This window comes from Centroberyx affinis, unplaced genomic scaffold (genome assembly GCF_046629955.1).
Source record: "Centroberyx affinis isolate AG114_WGS23_722 - 3 ecotype Tasmania unplaced genomic scaffold, CSIRO-AGI_Caff_v1 ptg003529l_1, whole genome shotgun sequence".
NCBI classification, from domain to species: domain Eukaryota; kingdom Metazoa; phylum Chordata; class Actinopteri; order Beryciformes; family Berycidae; genus Centroberyx; species Centroberyx affinis.
The window spans coordinates 92,648-107,500 of record NW_027281473.1 but is presented as its reverse complement, the minus strand read 5'-3'; the positions used below and the strand labels follow the sequence as shown (position 1 = coordinate 107,500).

General features: G+C 45.1%; 1 protein-coding gene across 7 annotated transcripts in view; it reads left to right on the top strand.

The window, feature by feature from the left end:
• bcl11bb (BCL11 transcription factor B b) overlaps positions 1-9,286 on the top strand; it is a 33,021-nt gene extending 23,735 nt beyond the window's left edge. For 5 of the 7 annotated variants that reach the window (XM_071539869.1, XM_071539870.1, XM_071539868.1 and 2 more), the window contains one exon: positions 3,899-9,286. In XM_071539869.1, the coding sequence (XP_071395970.1) occupies positions 3,899-5,967 (2,069 nt within the window). In that variant the 3' untranslated portion in view covers positions 5,968-9,286. The remainder of the gene's footprint in view (positions 1-3,898) is intronic. The other 2 variants (XR_011696593.1, XM_071539875.1) reach the window with 2 other exon arrangements.
• The last annotated feature ends 5,567 nt before the right edge of the window (positions 9,287-14,853 follow it).

Below are 14,853 nucleotides of genomic sequence, written 5' to 3'. Positions count from 1 at the left end.
CTAGACAAAACCACCTTGTTTTTAGCTTGATGACAATGCATTTTTTTGAAAGGGTTTCACAAGCCCAAGAGGTCGGAGAATTTTTGTCAACCCATAGAGGAGCGTGTAATCCTTCAGCTGACATGAAAACATGAAATTCAACAAAATTGGAGATACAAGGTTTTCACCCGACAGCGATAATATGTGGATTTTTAAATTAAGCACAAATTCCCATGTCTACACCAAAAGCCTGCTGTCTATTTCAATCCCTCCAGCCTCACACCAACATTTCTACACTGCCCATATGCGAACAGTGAATACCATGGCTCCCCTTCATTCACTGGCATTTTGTTTGTACTTTTTAAGGCAAAATAATGGCTATAAAAGGCAATCTGGAAAGAATAAAATCTGATGTAAAGCTCAGATCTGAGTCCCTGAAGACTGGGTTAATTGGCCCAGTGGTTTAGTAAAAAAACCAACCCAGGAGAGAAGGAGAGCGTTATTATTGGCCCACCTCAGCTCCACGCATGTGCCAATGCTTTAATAACTTCCTCCAGGCCTCCTGGCCCTTAGCCCTCGTTTTGCAGCACAGGACAAAGAGCTGCCCTCCTAAGCTGGTCTCAGATCTGTATTGTGTTCCCCCTCCCTCATGGGAAGGTCTGTGTGGGTGGATACCTGGGCAGAAATATATCGGCAGGGGAGTTTCATCAGACAATACGATTCACAAGTTGTTGCATTGATTGTGAAATGGCATAAAAACATCTGATACATATATAGCATATAATTAAATCCCGCTGTGACTACATCTCATTTCATTTAACCTCTCATCCCTGTCACAGCCACTGAACAGTGAGGGTGGTGTGTATGTGCGAGTGTGTGTGTGTGTGTGTGTGTGTGCGTGCGTGTGGTGTGCCAGAGTAAATTGGGCCATTAGGTCCAGGATCAGTGGGTGTGTGGAGAGGCAAATGTAACTGTTCTAACTGGTAGTTGACCTTGGCGGTCAGTGGCGGAGGGGTCCCTGCCTGCGTGTTGAGCAGACGACTGTAATTACCACAAACTGAAGCATGACACAGCCCACCGTGATTCTTTAATGAAGGCTTTTATTGGCTGGAGCGCTGTGCAGCGACAAAACTCACACTCTCCTAGCATGTATGTGTGCGTGAGTGTGTGTCTTTTAATTGAACGCGATGTATGTTTGTGTATGTGTGAGCAGTTGAGTGAGGATGTGTGAATGGGTGTGTATATCTTTGTGCATCTCTTTGTGTGAGTGTGTGTGAGTTTGTGTAGGTGTGTGTGCGTGTGTGTGTGTCTGCAGCTCATGGCCGGGGCTCTCTCCCATGTAAAGGTGTGTGTTTTTTGATGGGGACTGATTGGTGATTTCACACCATCACACTGTCATTACAACATTTCCTTGTGATTGGCTCATTTACATACTTCCCCCTCTCTGGTCTTCCTGATGTTCTCTCTCTCTCTCTCTCTCTCTCTATCTATCTATGTATGTGCCTTGTCAATTTCCTTTCTTCTGTCTGTCTCTGTTTGATTCCCACTCTTTAATTCTCTTATTTACTATTTCTGCCTCTTTTCTTTTCCTCTCTTTTTTTTCTGCCCTCCCCCCTGCTTGCTTGTTTGGGAAGTTGATGAAATTTGTCTTTGGCCGTCATTAGGCAGCAGCCATCAGCTGCCACTCTATTAGCTGCCACGCTTCCTTTAACAGCATATGGCACGGCTGTGTAAGATATGACAAGATGCAAATGTGTTGCTATAGCGCTGGTGATGGTTGGGGGGTTGGGGTATTTGATTGGGTGGCTTGTTCTATTGATGGGGCCATGTGTGCAGACCAAAATGCACAAATAGGCCCTGCTTTACATCCCTTTATAGATAAATGGAAAAAAATAATTTGACAAATCGAGTGAGATCATCAATCCAACTCCCGATCTCATCTCTTCATTTCGTATTGATCCCCCTGTGTTGATGAGATTATACAGCTCCTAAGTCTATGGACCCTTCCCATTCCCTTGGGGCACATAAATAGCCTCTCTGCATGTGTGTGTGTCTGTGTGTGCATTCACATCCATGTGTGTGTGTGCCCAAGCACGTCTGGCCCTTAAAGTCCCTCCACCTCTCTTCTTACCCCCTCTCCTCCTCCTCCTTTCCCTCTCTCCCTCTCTTCTCTCCATCCAAGCTGTTAAGCTGTCCAGCACTCTGCTGCCAAGCGGCCGTGTGAAGCCTAGCCAAACTAAACACGGGCAGGCAGCCCGCCACTCGCCACACACACACACACACACACACACACACACACACACCCGGACACATGTATACACATACAAGCAGACACATAAACATACAGACACATACACACATATATATACACACACACAGACACACTCACAAGCATGTTACCAGCAGGAGTCGGGCCATGTCCCGCCCCACACAAACAGTGAGAGTGACGGCTACACCAGAGCCCCGACTAATAGCACAGAAAAACAGACAGAATCAGTAAATGAGCCCCTCATTAACTTTCTCTGACCCCGTCTCCCCTGGGGCCAAGCCAAACCAATCACACCGCCAAATCAGCTTCCTGTACTAGACACTGATCCAACATCAGCTTTCGCTCATCTGTACTGCACAGTGTGTGTGTGTGTGTGTGTGTGTGTATTTGTGAGTGTATCGAGGTGTACTGTCTGTGCGTGAGAGAGAGGAAAGAGAAGTAGAGAAAAAAAATGTGGGAAGAAAATAACAAAATAGATTGTTTTGCGTATGTATCTGTGTCTGTATGTGTGTGTTCTGCATTCCATGACAATGGGTGGCTTTGAGGCAGTCAGCCATCTTAAGGGCTCGAGTCTTGATCACATAAGACTTTGGGCTTGAGGAACTTCTCCCTCTTTTTTTTTTCCCCCCTCCGGGCTCCAGGCTGCAGGACCACCGTACCGACTTGACTCCGGCTGCGGTAGCCGCTGATGATAAAGTAGATGCAGATGCCTTTCAAGCAGAGGCAGGCGGGCAGGCAAGACTGTGGAAAGGCGAGGCAGCGCGACCTCCCTCTTCAATGTTAGCCTGCGTTGAATTAGATGAATCCAAATCCAGGCTGTTTTTTTATGACTCACAAGCAGGCTGACAGGGCCATGCCACAGTGACTGATAGATTCATTTGGCATTATTAAGTCTTGCCATTTAAAGGGGCAATTTGTCAATGGGTGACGTAGAGTTTGTGTATGTGTGTGTGTGTTTTTGGGTGTGTGTGTGCGCGCGCCACAGATCGCATTACTGTAGTTGTTATTACACCAGTGACGTAGAGTCTTGTTTAATGTGGGTGCTGCGTTAAGACCGGAGGGATCTTTACTGTTTTACATATCGTCTCCATCACCTCTCTTGTCTCTCTCTCCTTTTGTCTCTCTCTCTTTCTCTCTAATGCCCTGTCCCACCCTCCCTCTCCCCCCTCTCCCATCTTTCCTGTTTTCCCATTGGTGTGTTTCTCCATGGCTGCCTCCCCTATCTCCATATGGAAATGACAGAGGCAGAGTAGACGAGATGGATCTGTATATTAAAGCCTAGCTGACATTAGAATTAGCATAATGTGTCGTGGCCTTAGGGCAGTACCTGCCATCTGCATTAGCCTGTAGACACACACACACACACACACACACACACACACGCGCGCGCGCGCGCGCACACACACACACACACACACACACAATCGCATACACACACAGACAGCTTGTGGAAGACCCTCACACACACTCACTTTATCTCATATAATCTCATATACTCATATAATATACCCATATAATCTCTTTTTAAGAACAAAGGGGACAACAAATAAACACCATTCTCTCACACATACAGGTTGTTAGTGAACAGTCATACACTGGAGTGGAGTACACAATGTACTGAAGACTGTATTTCTTTCTCTTGCCCTCCAGATAAAGATGAGCCATCCAGCTACATCTGCACCACCTGTAAGCAGACCTTCACCAGCGCCTGGTTCCTGCTCCAGCATGCCCAGCACACCCATGGCATCCGCATCTACCTGGACAACCACCCAGTTAACTGCTCCCTCACCCCCCGCATGGCTCTGCCTCCACCACCGGGGGCCGACGCCCTGCCCCGCTCCCCTCTCCCCACCTTCCTCGGTGATACCAACAACCCATTCCACCTGCTCCGCATGGCGGCCCCCCTGCTCAGGGAACACCCCCCACCCCCGGGGTACATGGAGACCCGGCTGCCTGCCACGCCGCCCTTCGTCAGCCCTCCGCCTCCTCCTAGACACCACCTAGAGCGGCTGGGCCCAGAGGAGATGGGGCTGCTGTCCCAGCACCCCAGTGCCTTTGAGAGGGTGATGCGGATGACCCCCATGGAGCCTCCCTCCATGGACTTCTCCCGCCGTCTGAGGGAGCTGGCGGGCAACACAACCAACAACGGGGGGCCCACACCTCCTCTCTCGCCCAACCGCGTGCCACCCATGCACCGCCTGCTCAGCCCCACCCTCTTCCAGCCTGGCTCCAAGCCCCCGTCCTTTCTCACGTACCCCCCACAGCCACCGACCTCACAGGGGGGACCCGGCTCCACCAGCCCTCCTGACACCCAGGGCCAGAACCAGACCCCGGGGAAAGCCAAATCCTGTGAGTTCTGCGGGAAGACTTTCAAATTCCAGAGCAACCTGATCGTCCACAGGCGCAGCCACACAGGAGAGAGGCCATACAAGTGTCATCTGTGTGACCATGCCTGTTCCCAGGCCAGCAAGCTCAAGAGGCACATGAAGACACATATGCACAACAAGACCGGGTCCATGGGCAGTTCCCCGGAACAGGGGAATAGAGGAGAGGGAGGAGAAGGTGAAGAGAAGAACAGGGAAAGAGATGCAAGAGGGATGGGGATGGACAATGAAGAGGAGGAGGAGGAAGAAGAGGAAGAGGAGGAGGAGGAAGAGGAAGAGGAGGAGGAGCTGAGGAACGGAAGTCGGCCCGATTCCAACCTGAGCGAGGACTCCCAGGAGTTCAGCCAGAGTAGGGAGAATGGTCCTAGACCGTCTCCAGAGGAGAAGTCCCTCAGTGGGGACAGAGTAACTGACAGTGGCGGGGTGGGCATCATGCATCCGTACAACCACCTGGACAATCACCTTAGACTAAACCCCAGCAAGAGAAGCCTAGAGAGACAGCCCAATGGGGACGGTGGAGAGAGGGGAGAGCAAGAAAGAGAAAGAGAGACTGAGCGGGAGCAGGACAGAGAGAGGGAAGAGCAGGAAGACCAGAGGCCGATGATGAACGGCAGGATCAGCGTGTCTGAAGCAGACTCCTTCCCGGGGCTGTTCCAGCGTCGGCCCACCCCCATCACCAGCCCAAGCCCCTCCAACAACAAGAGGATCAAGATAGAGAAGGAGCAGCTGGAGCTTCCCCCGGCAGTACCCCTTATCTCCCCGGAGAACGTCTACTCCCAGCTCCTGGCCGGCTACGCTGCTTCACGCCACTTCATCAGAGAGCCCTTCCTGGGATTCACGGACGCCCGCCAGTCCCCTTTCGCCACCTCCTCTGAGCACTCCTCCTCTGAGACAGGCAGCCTTCGCTTCTCCACCCCTCCGGGGGAGATGATGGAAGGAGGAGGCGCCTCGGGCCGCAGTGGCAGCAGCACCCCTCACCTCCTGCGGGGACCGGGACCCGGGAGGCCCCCGAGCTCTAAGGAGGGGAGGAGGAGCGATACCTGCGAGTACTGCGGCAAGGTGTTCAAGAACTGCAGCAACCTGACGGTGCACCGACGCAGCCACACAGGTGAACGGCCCTACAAGTGCGACCTGTGCAGCTACGCCTGTGCCCAGAGCTCCAAGCTGACACGCCACATGAAGACCCATGGGCAATTTGGTAAGGAGGTGTACCGCTGCGACATCTGTCACATGCCCTTCAGCGTCTACAGCACGCTGGAGAAACACATGAAGAAGTGGCATGGTGAACATTTGATGGCCAGCGAGGTGAAACTAGAGCAGGCGGACAGAGGCTAAGCCCAGCAACCATTACTTATATAGCCTGCAGTGTACACAACAAACACTCACTCACACACACACACACACACACACACACACACATCCACACACATACAAACAAACAAACACATACACATACACACATACAAATTCGCTATAACCACTTCTTCAACAATGGGGCTTGGCTGGATAATCTCTCTCTTGAATAATTTTGAGACTGATTGATGTTCATCTTTTTTTCTTGTCACAGAAACTGCCACCTGAGAAATATAAACAAAGGGAAACTTTAATGAGAAGTTGTCTGGAATGCCCAACCTGGTGTTTCTTGGCAAACTGTTTATCAGTTAGGAATCCATGGAGCCTTTCTACTGTGCAATAATTTCTGTATTTATTGGATTTTTGTAATGATATTTGGCATGTGCAGGTACATCTTTGTGGGATTTCATATGGAGTTAGTTTTGAAATGTGCTAAAAACATTTTTTTCTAAAATGCGATAACTGGAAAGAAGTCACCCTTAATACAATTTTTTTCTTTTCCTTTAAGGAAGCTTATTATCCTGTAAGAGTAAAATTGTGTGAAGCAGTTAGCTTTTAAAAGTAATGATAGTAATTGTTTTCTATATTAACTGCAGCAGCGGACTACAATCCATTCCCTCATACAGGCCTAAAGCACTGAATGTCAATATGACAATAAAACATCATGCTGGATTTTAAAAATCCAACATTGTCTTATAGACCTGAATAAATTACACATAATTTATTCAGGGAAATTGTCCTTTTAAATATTGGCATGTGAATAATATCAAAATGCAGTTACTGTATTGCTGTCCTGTTTCCTTGTTTCAGTCAGGACATAAATAAAGGTTGCACTTAATGGAGGTACCCTTAAAGGATAAGGCCGGTGTTTTTTAATGCATTGCTTACCGTCAACAAATCCTATGAAAATAACAAAATCAACAATGCGTTTGCTCTACTCCCGTTACTTTCTGACTTCCCACGTACCGTTTTTAGTCGTCAACCCGGAAGTCATTGGCTCCAATTGTAAGATAAAAACCTTGAAATACAGCTCACAAAGACATAGTTTCAATTTGAAAAATCACTAACTGTTACCACGAAAAGTCAGGCTGTTGTAGTTATTACCAAATCAAATTCAAATGGGAACAAATTCTTCATTATGCCGGGGACTATTTTTGGTGCTACGGAACTACTTTCCTGAGATCGCAAAGTGTTTACAGCCGGCTTATTAAGTTGTTTGAGGAAAAAGTCGTCATCGCGATGATGAAAAATGCTGCCCAGAGCAACGGCATGGCTCTTTGATGTGTTTTTAATCGTTTTTTTTTATACAAAGGAGTTCTATGGCTGCTGGGACATGGCTTCATTGGGCACCGGCTACATGAACAAAATCATTGCTGATTTTGTTATTTTCATAGGATTTGTTGACGGTAAGCAATGCATTAAAAAACACCGGCCTTATCCTTTAACTGATGCTCAGTACATTCCCTATGTAGGATTAAACCACCATATTTAAGATATTAAATAAGTTAAGACTACTTGTGTTAAATGTGAGAAGGAGAACAGTCCTGTTTATGGTTTGTAAATATATTCTTTTTTATATGTTAAAGTAGCCCCGACTGTACGTGAAAGACGGCCTAAAACTAAAACAATCAGAAGACCAGCTGCTTGCATCATCCACAGTATATGCTAAGTGTAACTACCATACATTATTGCTTTATCAGACCCACCTGATTACCTCCCCCACCCCACCCCTCCACACCCATGTGTGCTTACTAAAGCTACTTCAACAAACATAACACTTTCTGAACCATTCTTTCTCTCGTGTCTGGGGAACTCTCTTTGACCCAGGTCGACTTCCTGTGTCCCCTTAGGATTCACAAAATGGTTTCATATGAAATTCATATCAACATGTGTTAGTGTGTGTGTGTGTGCTTCTCTCTGCAGTGCGCTCTAAGCCTCTCTCCAACAGCGTCTTTTCACAGTTCACTAGCTCAGATTCATGCATTAGAGCGGCTTTTAAAAGGAAGCCTGTTCATTCGCCTCACAAAGTGATATGGGTTTAACTCCCAATAACAGATTTTGAGACAGTGTGCATGTTCGTGACTTTTGGGGATTACAGTTTTTATTTTCTGCATCGTTCATCCTGAAATGAATCTGGTACGAAAAAAAGGCTATTTGAGTTATGATAATTTCGAGCACAGCTGCACTGGGGGATGGCCGAGCGACCTTGAGTAGGGGCTATTCTTGTAGTAAAAATGAAAGATTGGAATTGAGAAATGAAGAAGAGTGAGAAAGAAATAGAGGGAGAGAGAGCAGGACCTTGACCAGGGATAAAAGTCATTCAAATGAAATTGGAAGCATATGAAAAGTGTGTTTTTTACCCAAATGCACATCTACTGGCCACATCTTATAAGGGACCATCAGAGTGTGAGAGAGAGCGAGCATGAGAGGGAGAGAGAGCAAAGCCACATGAAACGAGATTCAGACTACATCTTCCATTTTAGTACTGCTATTCTCAATCATCAAAATGATTTTCACTTAAAGGTTTGGCCTTTTGTTGGCCTATTGTCATGTTATATCTGCGCCATTTTGTTTTGATAAGAAAAGGAGCATACCTTGAATACAAATCCCTCTTTTTGTGCTTTTTAGAAAGAAAATGGCAACAGTGAGAACCAGTCAGCTACACCCAAGTTGCAATGCGAAGGTGAAATATCAGAACAAGTGAGATTGGCTGAAGAGCTACCTTTAATTTGCTGACATGATCTATGATGCATGAGTGAAACATTATGATCCTGTTGTATACGCACATTGTTGTATTCATTCCAGGAGAACTCTTAATTCAGAGTCAGGCCAAAATGAACCATACAGTTATGAAAATATCACATTCAAATAATGAATAGTGGAAACCTGACAGAGACCCAAATCATACACGGACATTCAGTCTTACAATATGTTTACAGTGTTGAAGTATGCCATTGATGAAATACTCTGTGTAAGTGTTTAAAATGATAATAAAGTATTGTTTTCTCCAATGTTCTCCTTTCAAATGTTTTTAAATGCCATAGCGGTTTTGTATGATTATGCTGGTGGAGGGATTTTATCTTCATGAATATGTTTCCATATGATTTCTTGTTCACTGTATGGGAAGACAAACTGTATATGTAATATTACAGAATCATGCCAGATTATTTTTTTCTAACAAGAGTGGTGCCAATTATTCTGCTATTGTTTTGCAGTAAATATGACTTTTGGTCTCCTCAACTGTTTTTTTTTTTTTTTTTTTTTTTTTTTTTGTATATGTTTCTGCTTGTTGGTTTGGTGAAGCTATCCTGAAATGGATGTAAAATGAAAAGAGCAAAAAAAAAAAAAAAAAAAAAAAAAAAAAGGAGAATGAAAGCATCCTAAACAATGGAAGAACTTTTGGTTGTGGATTATACAATGGTTTGTGGGGGAAATGCTTTTCCAAATCAATTTTAGGAGACATTCATGGACAACATGTTTTTGCTATTTTTTCTCATGGTTGGTTGAAGGTCTTGTGATGGCACTTAGAACTGTAATTTTAAATGCATTTTCATCTGTCACTTTTCACAACTTTCACTTACACTCTTTGTACAAAATAGTTTTCCTTGTTCTTTTTTGGGGAGTGCATCATTGTGAAAAAAGTGATTTCAGAACAGTACACATCTGCTGTTTTGAACATATATGTATTTTTGTAATGTGTTGAAAAGATCAATACAAAGCCAACACTTCAATAAATGTTGCAATTGCTCTACGATTCCAGCAGCCTTTCATTCTTATTACTACACATTGTACCACCACAAAGCTTACTTAAATTATTGGCCCATTATCATAATATCATATAATCCCTTTTAACTTCCCACAGCTGTAAAGAGAGAAAAAACATTATTTTTCCCGAACAATTTCTCTATGGGATGAAGTAAAACTGCAGCATTGAATCATGCATTTCTACACCATCAGTAGCGATCCAAACAAACCATCTGAAACTGCTGGTAATAATTTAATATGACCTTTAATCTGATGCTGGCTTTAGAGCTTGGAACCTCACTCTCAGTGTCACTTGCCAGCCAACACTGGCTGACCCACGTAGGACGACAAAGAGTATACTGCCAAAAAGACATGGCACGCCTGAAAACTATTGAGAATATACACAAACCAAACAGCGAGCATGAAGCTTTTCCTATTAACTGTTCTGTACACTGTAGCATGCAGAGTGTAAAGTGATTAACACGCTATGTGATAATGTCAACATACTGAGTTTAGCTGACGCCTTTCTTGGGTCACACTGTAGTTTGTTTCTGAGATTAGTTCACCATCACTCATATCGCACAGCATTGTGGGTAGGTTTTTTATTCTAATAATTTGTGGTTCATATTTTTCCGATGCCTTCTGATTTCAGTTCAGAAAACTGTATTTTCATGGTACTGATGTTGGAGACACAATTCCTACTAAACATAATTTAAAATTCACTAAACCTAAATGCTGTCCTGATCAGCAGCTACAACACACAATTGTCAAATACTCATATATGGCATGGTTAGCTAGTTAACATCTATGCATCACACAATTAAATATAAGAGGTGATAAGCCCCTCTTCATTTGACCATTTCCATAACAAAATGGATTTTCAACAATGTTAGAGGAACTACAAACTAAAGTGGATGTTGGATGGCATAGCATAATGACTAAAGGTGTGGTTCACAATAAATATTCAGAGAGACACAAATGCTATTAACCGAAGGATCAAAGGAGTCTAACCGGGCCTTGTATGCATGTCAGCCAGGATACCACCTGCCCCCACAATGATCCACAACACTAGTCCCCTAATGACTCCTTGAGACCCTTTTGTGTTTTCTTGTTACCTCATTTCCTGAAAGGGTGACTTGTGATTATTGAGGCAGGTGGGCCCTTTCATTGGGGTCAATGCTGTAGGTGGATGGGACTTCCACTAAAGACCACTCAGTAGCCTATTCACAGCCAAGACACTGGGCTCTGCTCTTGAGGGAGATGACTACTAGTGTGGAAACACACTAGTGCATGGGTTGATTTTTTCTTTTACCTTACCTTTGAGTTGATGTTTTTATGGTTGAAATTTAAGAAATGACTATCACGTTGTCACTGTGGAATCTGGCCCGCTCACAATCAGTTTGCCGCAGGTTCTTGGGGCAAGACAAACACGGATAGTTGGTAGTTACTGAATCTTTATCACAATCTGACAAATGATGTCTCACATTGTGTTATTGCGCAAAAACAAAGATGGAAAAGCCATGAAACTAGTTACATGATTGCAACTTCCATCTGTCCAGAGATTTCAATTGCCATGACTCAGTTCTCAACCACAAAACAATACAATTGTGTGTGTAAGTCACAGGCTTTAATTTTGAAGGCAGTTGTTGAGAGAGTCTCATGCTTCATAAATGAGTCCTGGCACGTGTAGGGGGACCCTTCAGGTATGTCTTGATATCAGGCCAATAGCAGTCAAGCCTGTCCTTGCTTGAGCCTCTGGGCCATTGGATAGCATAACAGAAACAGAGAAAGTGTGTGTGTGTGGTAGCATGGAGAGAGAGAGAGAGCAGAGAGAAAGAGAGAAGTAGAGACAGCAACAGAGGGAGAGAGAGGAGTGACTGAGTAAATGAAGGAAACAGAGCTTGTACACAGGGGGTTTGTGTGAGAAAGAGAAACCATGAGGAATCCTCTACGCTTGCCAGCTCTTGCCACACAAACAATGACCCATGAAGTGACTCAGTGTTACGTATGATTCAATGTAAAAAGGCTATTGTTACTTCAAAATATTCTAAAAATAATCAAACAAACACCTACCAACACAACCAACACAGATGGATAATCATATTGTTTGAAGGATCTTGTATCTGCAGTGAGGTTTTGATTGCGATTTTCCCATGTGTGTGTGTGTGTGTGTTTGCGCCTGAAGGCTGACATCTGGGTGCCATGTTCATGACTCTGGTCTTCTGGACAACAGAGCTGTGCATGTTGAGAGGATGTCACATTCCCACAGCTCCTATCCTGGCACCGGCTTAACCCTCTTTAAAGGGCTACTCTCAGACTATAATCAGAGCAGGCCACACAAATGTGTGCTCGCAGAACCGTTCCGGCCACTTCTCTGCCACTAGCCAGTGTCGTATAGTTCACATGTGACATGAGGTTAAAAAGCTCCCTTTTAAGCTTGTGTAGCAGAAGGCCCCCTCCTGTGCGCTCTCTTTGTGCCCGGCTCCGTGGGAAAAAAGTGGCCTCCAGCACCACTGGTGAGGAGGTGCCGTATCCTCTTCACCAGAAAGCATTGGGTAGAGGCCCTACAGTCACAGACAGAAAGTCGCGGAGAGGGAGATGGGAAATCATGGTTTGGAGTAAAACCACGTCCTCGGGGAACAGGGTGTCAGCAGGGATTGCGGTTCAGGTTCTGGGCCACACAGAACCACATGGCCACCACAGAGACCCTACTTTCCACTGGATCACAGGGCCCAGGCCCCACTGGCCTCTCTGTAGATATCCAGTTACTAATCTACTGGCCCTGACCAGTACCCAGTCAAATGACGCTGCCCGCCCAACAGGCTCACTGGGCTTCGCCCTGCAAGGCAGCGACCAGAGTAAATCCAGGCCAGCTGCCTGCTTTTGGGAACTGAGGAAAAAGGGGTGGAAAGAAGCAGGAAAGAGGGGAAGGGTGGAGAGAGGAAGGGATGGAGAGAGAGCAGGGAGAGCAATTTAGAAGGGTGGTCAGGAGACAGAGAGCAGTGTGGTCATACCGTGGTCACTCAACAGCTGTGGCTTGGGAAGATTCTCTCCTCTGGGAGAATCTGACCCAGAGGAACAAAGGCTTTGTGGTCATGTCGAGTGTGTAACTAAAGGACAGGAAATACAGACTTTTTCAGAGGGAGGAAAAACACTGAAGCCACTTGGTGGGAGGTTGTGATCGTTTACGGCACAGCCATGTCGTCGAGCATCAAAATGGTACACATCTCAAAACATAAATGACAACTTAAGGTTGCTATAATTGCTTCCCTTATGTACAGACAATCCCCTAACTAAAGGAAAACTAGGATCCATTGTTTGACATTTAGACACTATAGTTTGCTTTGGCTGCGCAAACAATGGATCCTGCATTGTGACTGATGGTATGGAAGAGTGAGCGGTCATGAAATACCACTCATGATTCCAGAGCGTGAAGACACCTAATCTAATCTACGCTGACACTGATTTGCCTTTATCTCCGATGGGACACTGATCCTGTTTTTTATCACCAAAACAACTCCATGGGTCATGATGGCACAAGCCCTCCTAGACGCTGGCCGCCACCTCGCAATGGAGACGCAGTCAAGCGGAACGTTTATTTATCTTTGCACTCCAGCCACACCCTTGCTGTCTGCATATTGAAGCCTGCACTTTCCCACTCATTCTCTTTATCAACTTGCTCTGTCTGTCATAACCTCTGTTGTATCTATTTCCAATTCGTTGTCCTTTGTTCTCCCTTCCTTCTCCCTCCCTTCCTCCTACTAAGTTTGCTCTCCCCCAGATAAACTTTCTCTCCCCCTACCTCCTTCCCTCTCTCTATTTCACAGACAAACTTTCGCCCCCCCACCCTCCCACCCCTCTCCCACTGTCAGTGTAATTCCATTGGTGTCAGACCTCCCAGGAGGCCCAGACACAGGTAGATAGCTACCGCGGTGGGGAGGCTTCTTTGCTGGCGGCTTCCTGACGCCCGCTCCCCCCTCCCCCCCCCCGTCCTGCCCCAGGGGGGTCAGTGTCATTGTTGACATTGGACACATGCTCATCGTGGTGCGATATTAAATCTTCTCATTTGATTTGGACTGTAATTATGTCGTAAAAACAAACTGGCTGTGAAGCCGTGGCCCGCCAGTGTGATCTGCTTTCATCAAGTGCAGACTGGCTTAATTATAGAGTGCGCCATCCACCCATCTTTCACTGGGCAGCTTTTCCTGCTGCTTCTTTAAGCCATCACATTCTTTTATTGTGCGTTAATCACAAGGCAATTGGGCTGTTTGCAATGGCTGGGGGTAGATTTTAACACTGGTCCGTACACATCCTGCGTATTTTCAGAAAAAAAAAGTCAGGAGTTATGCAGTTGTACATGGTAATGGAATCTGATGTCTCCTCTATTTCTGTGGTGTGCTTAATGATACGGTTTTCATACCACAAAGGTATTCAAATGTGAGGAATTTCTGCTGAGAATAAAGGAATAGTTGTTCTCTGTGAGCTTCAGTTTGAGTGTGTCAGGTTAAACATAGAGCCATCCCAATTCTATGAGATTAATTTGACAATCAATATGACTGAGACTCATCAGAAGAATTTATATTGACGTGAGCAACTGTAAATAAAATTCAGATTCGTTTTTTTCCCACGTGCTTTTATTTCTGTTTCATTATCTTTAGAGGCAGCCATAAAACACTTCTAGGAATAACAGTGAAGAATGAAGATCTCTGAATTTTATGAGCAAATTATCTCCTCATATAGCCTTGGCGTTTTATCTGGGTTTTACGGCCAGACATCTGAAATGCATGTTTGTTCAGGTCTATATTTGCCACATGGCTAAGTCAAACCAGATTCTACCTTCACATCAACACTCACAGGAGGATGCCAGATGCCAAATCTCAACATATGGTAATATGTACATTAATTTTTTCCTATTTTTCATTCAATATGTTTTGGAGTACTACTTCAACTCAATCAAATGATTGTCCAATACTTTTCTTTTAATATCTCAGACTAGCAGTTCTTTTATATCCTTTCATTAATATTATGTTCTTTTATGGTCAAACTAAAAACTGGGTGTCTTCATAACACAAACATATCAATGAAAGGAGCACATTGATAATTGGCAAAGTGTGAATCTGAAAC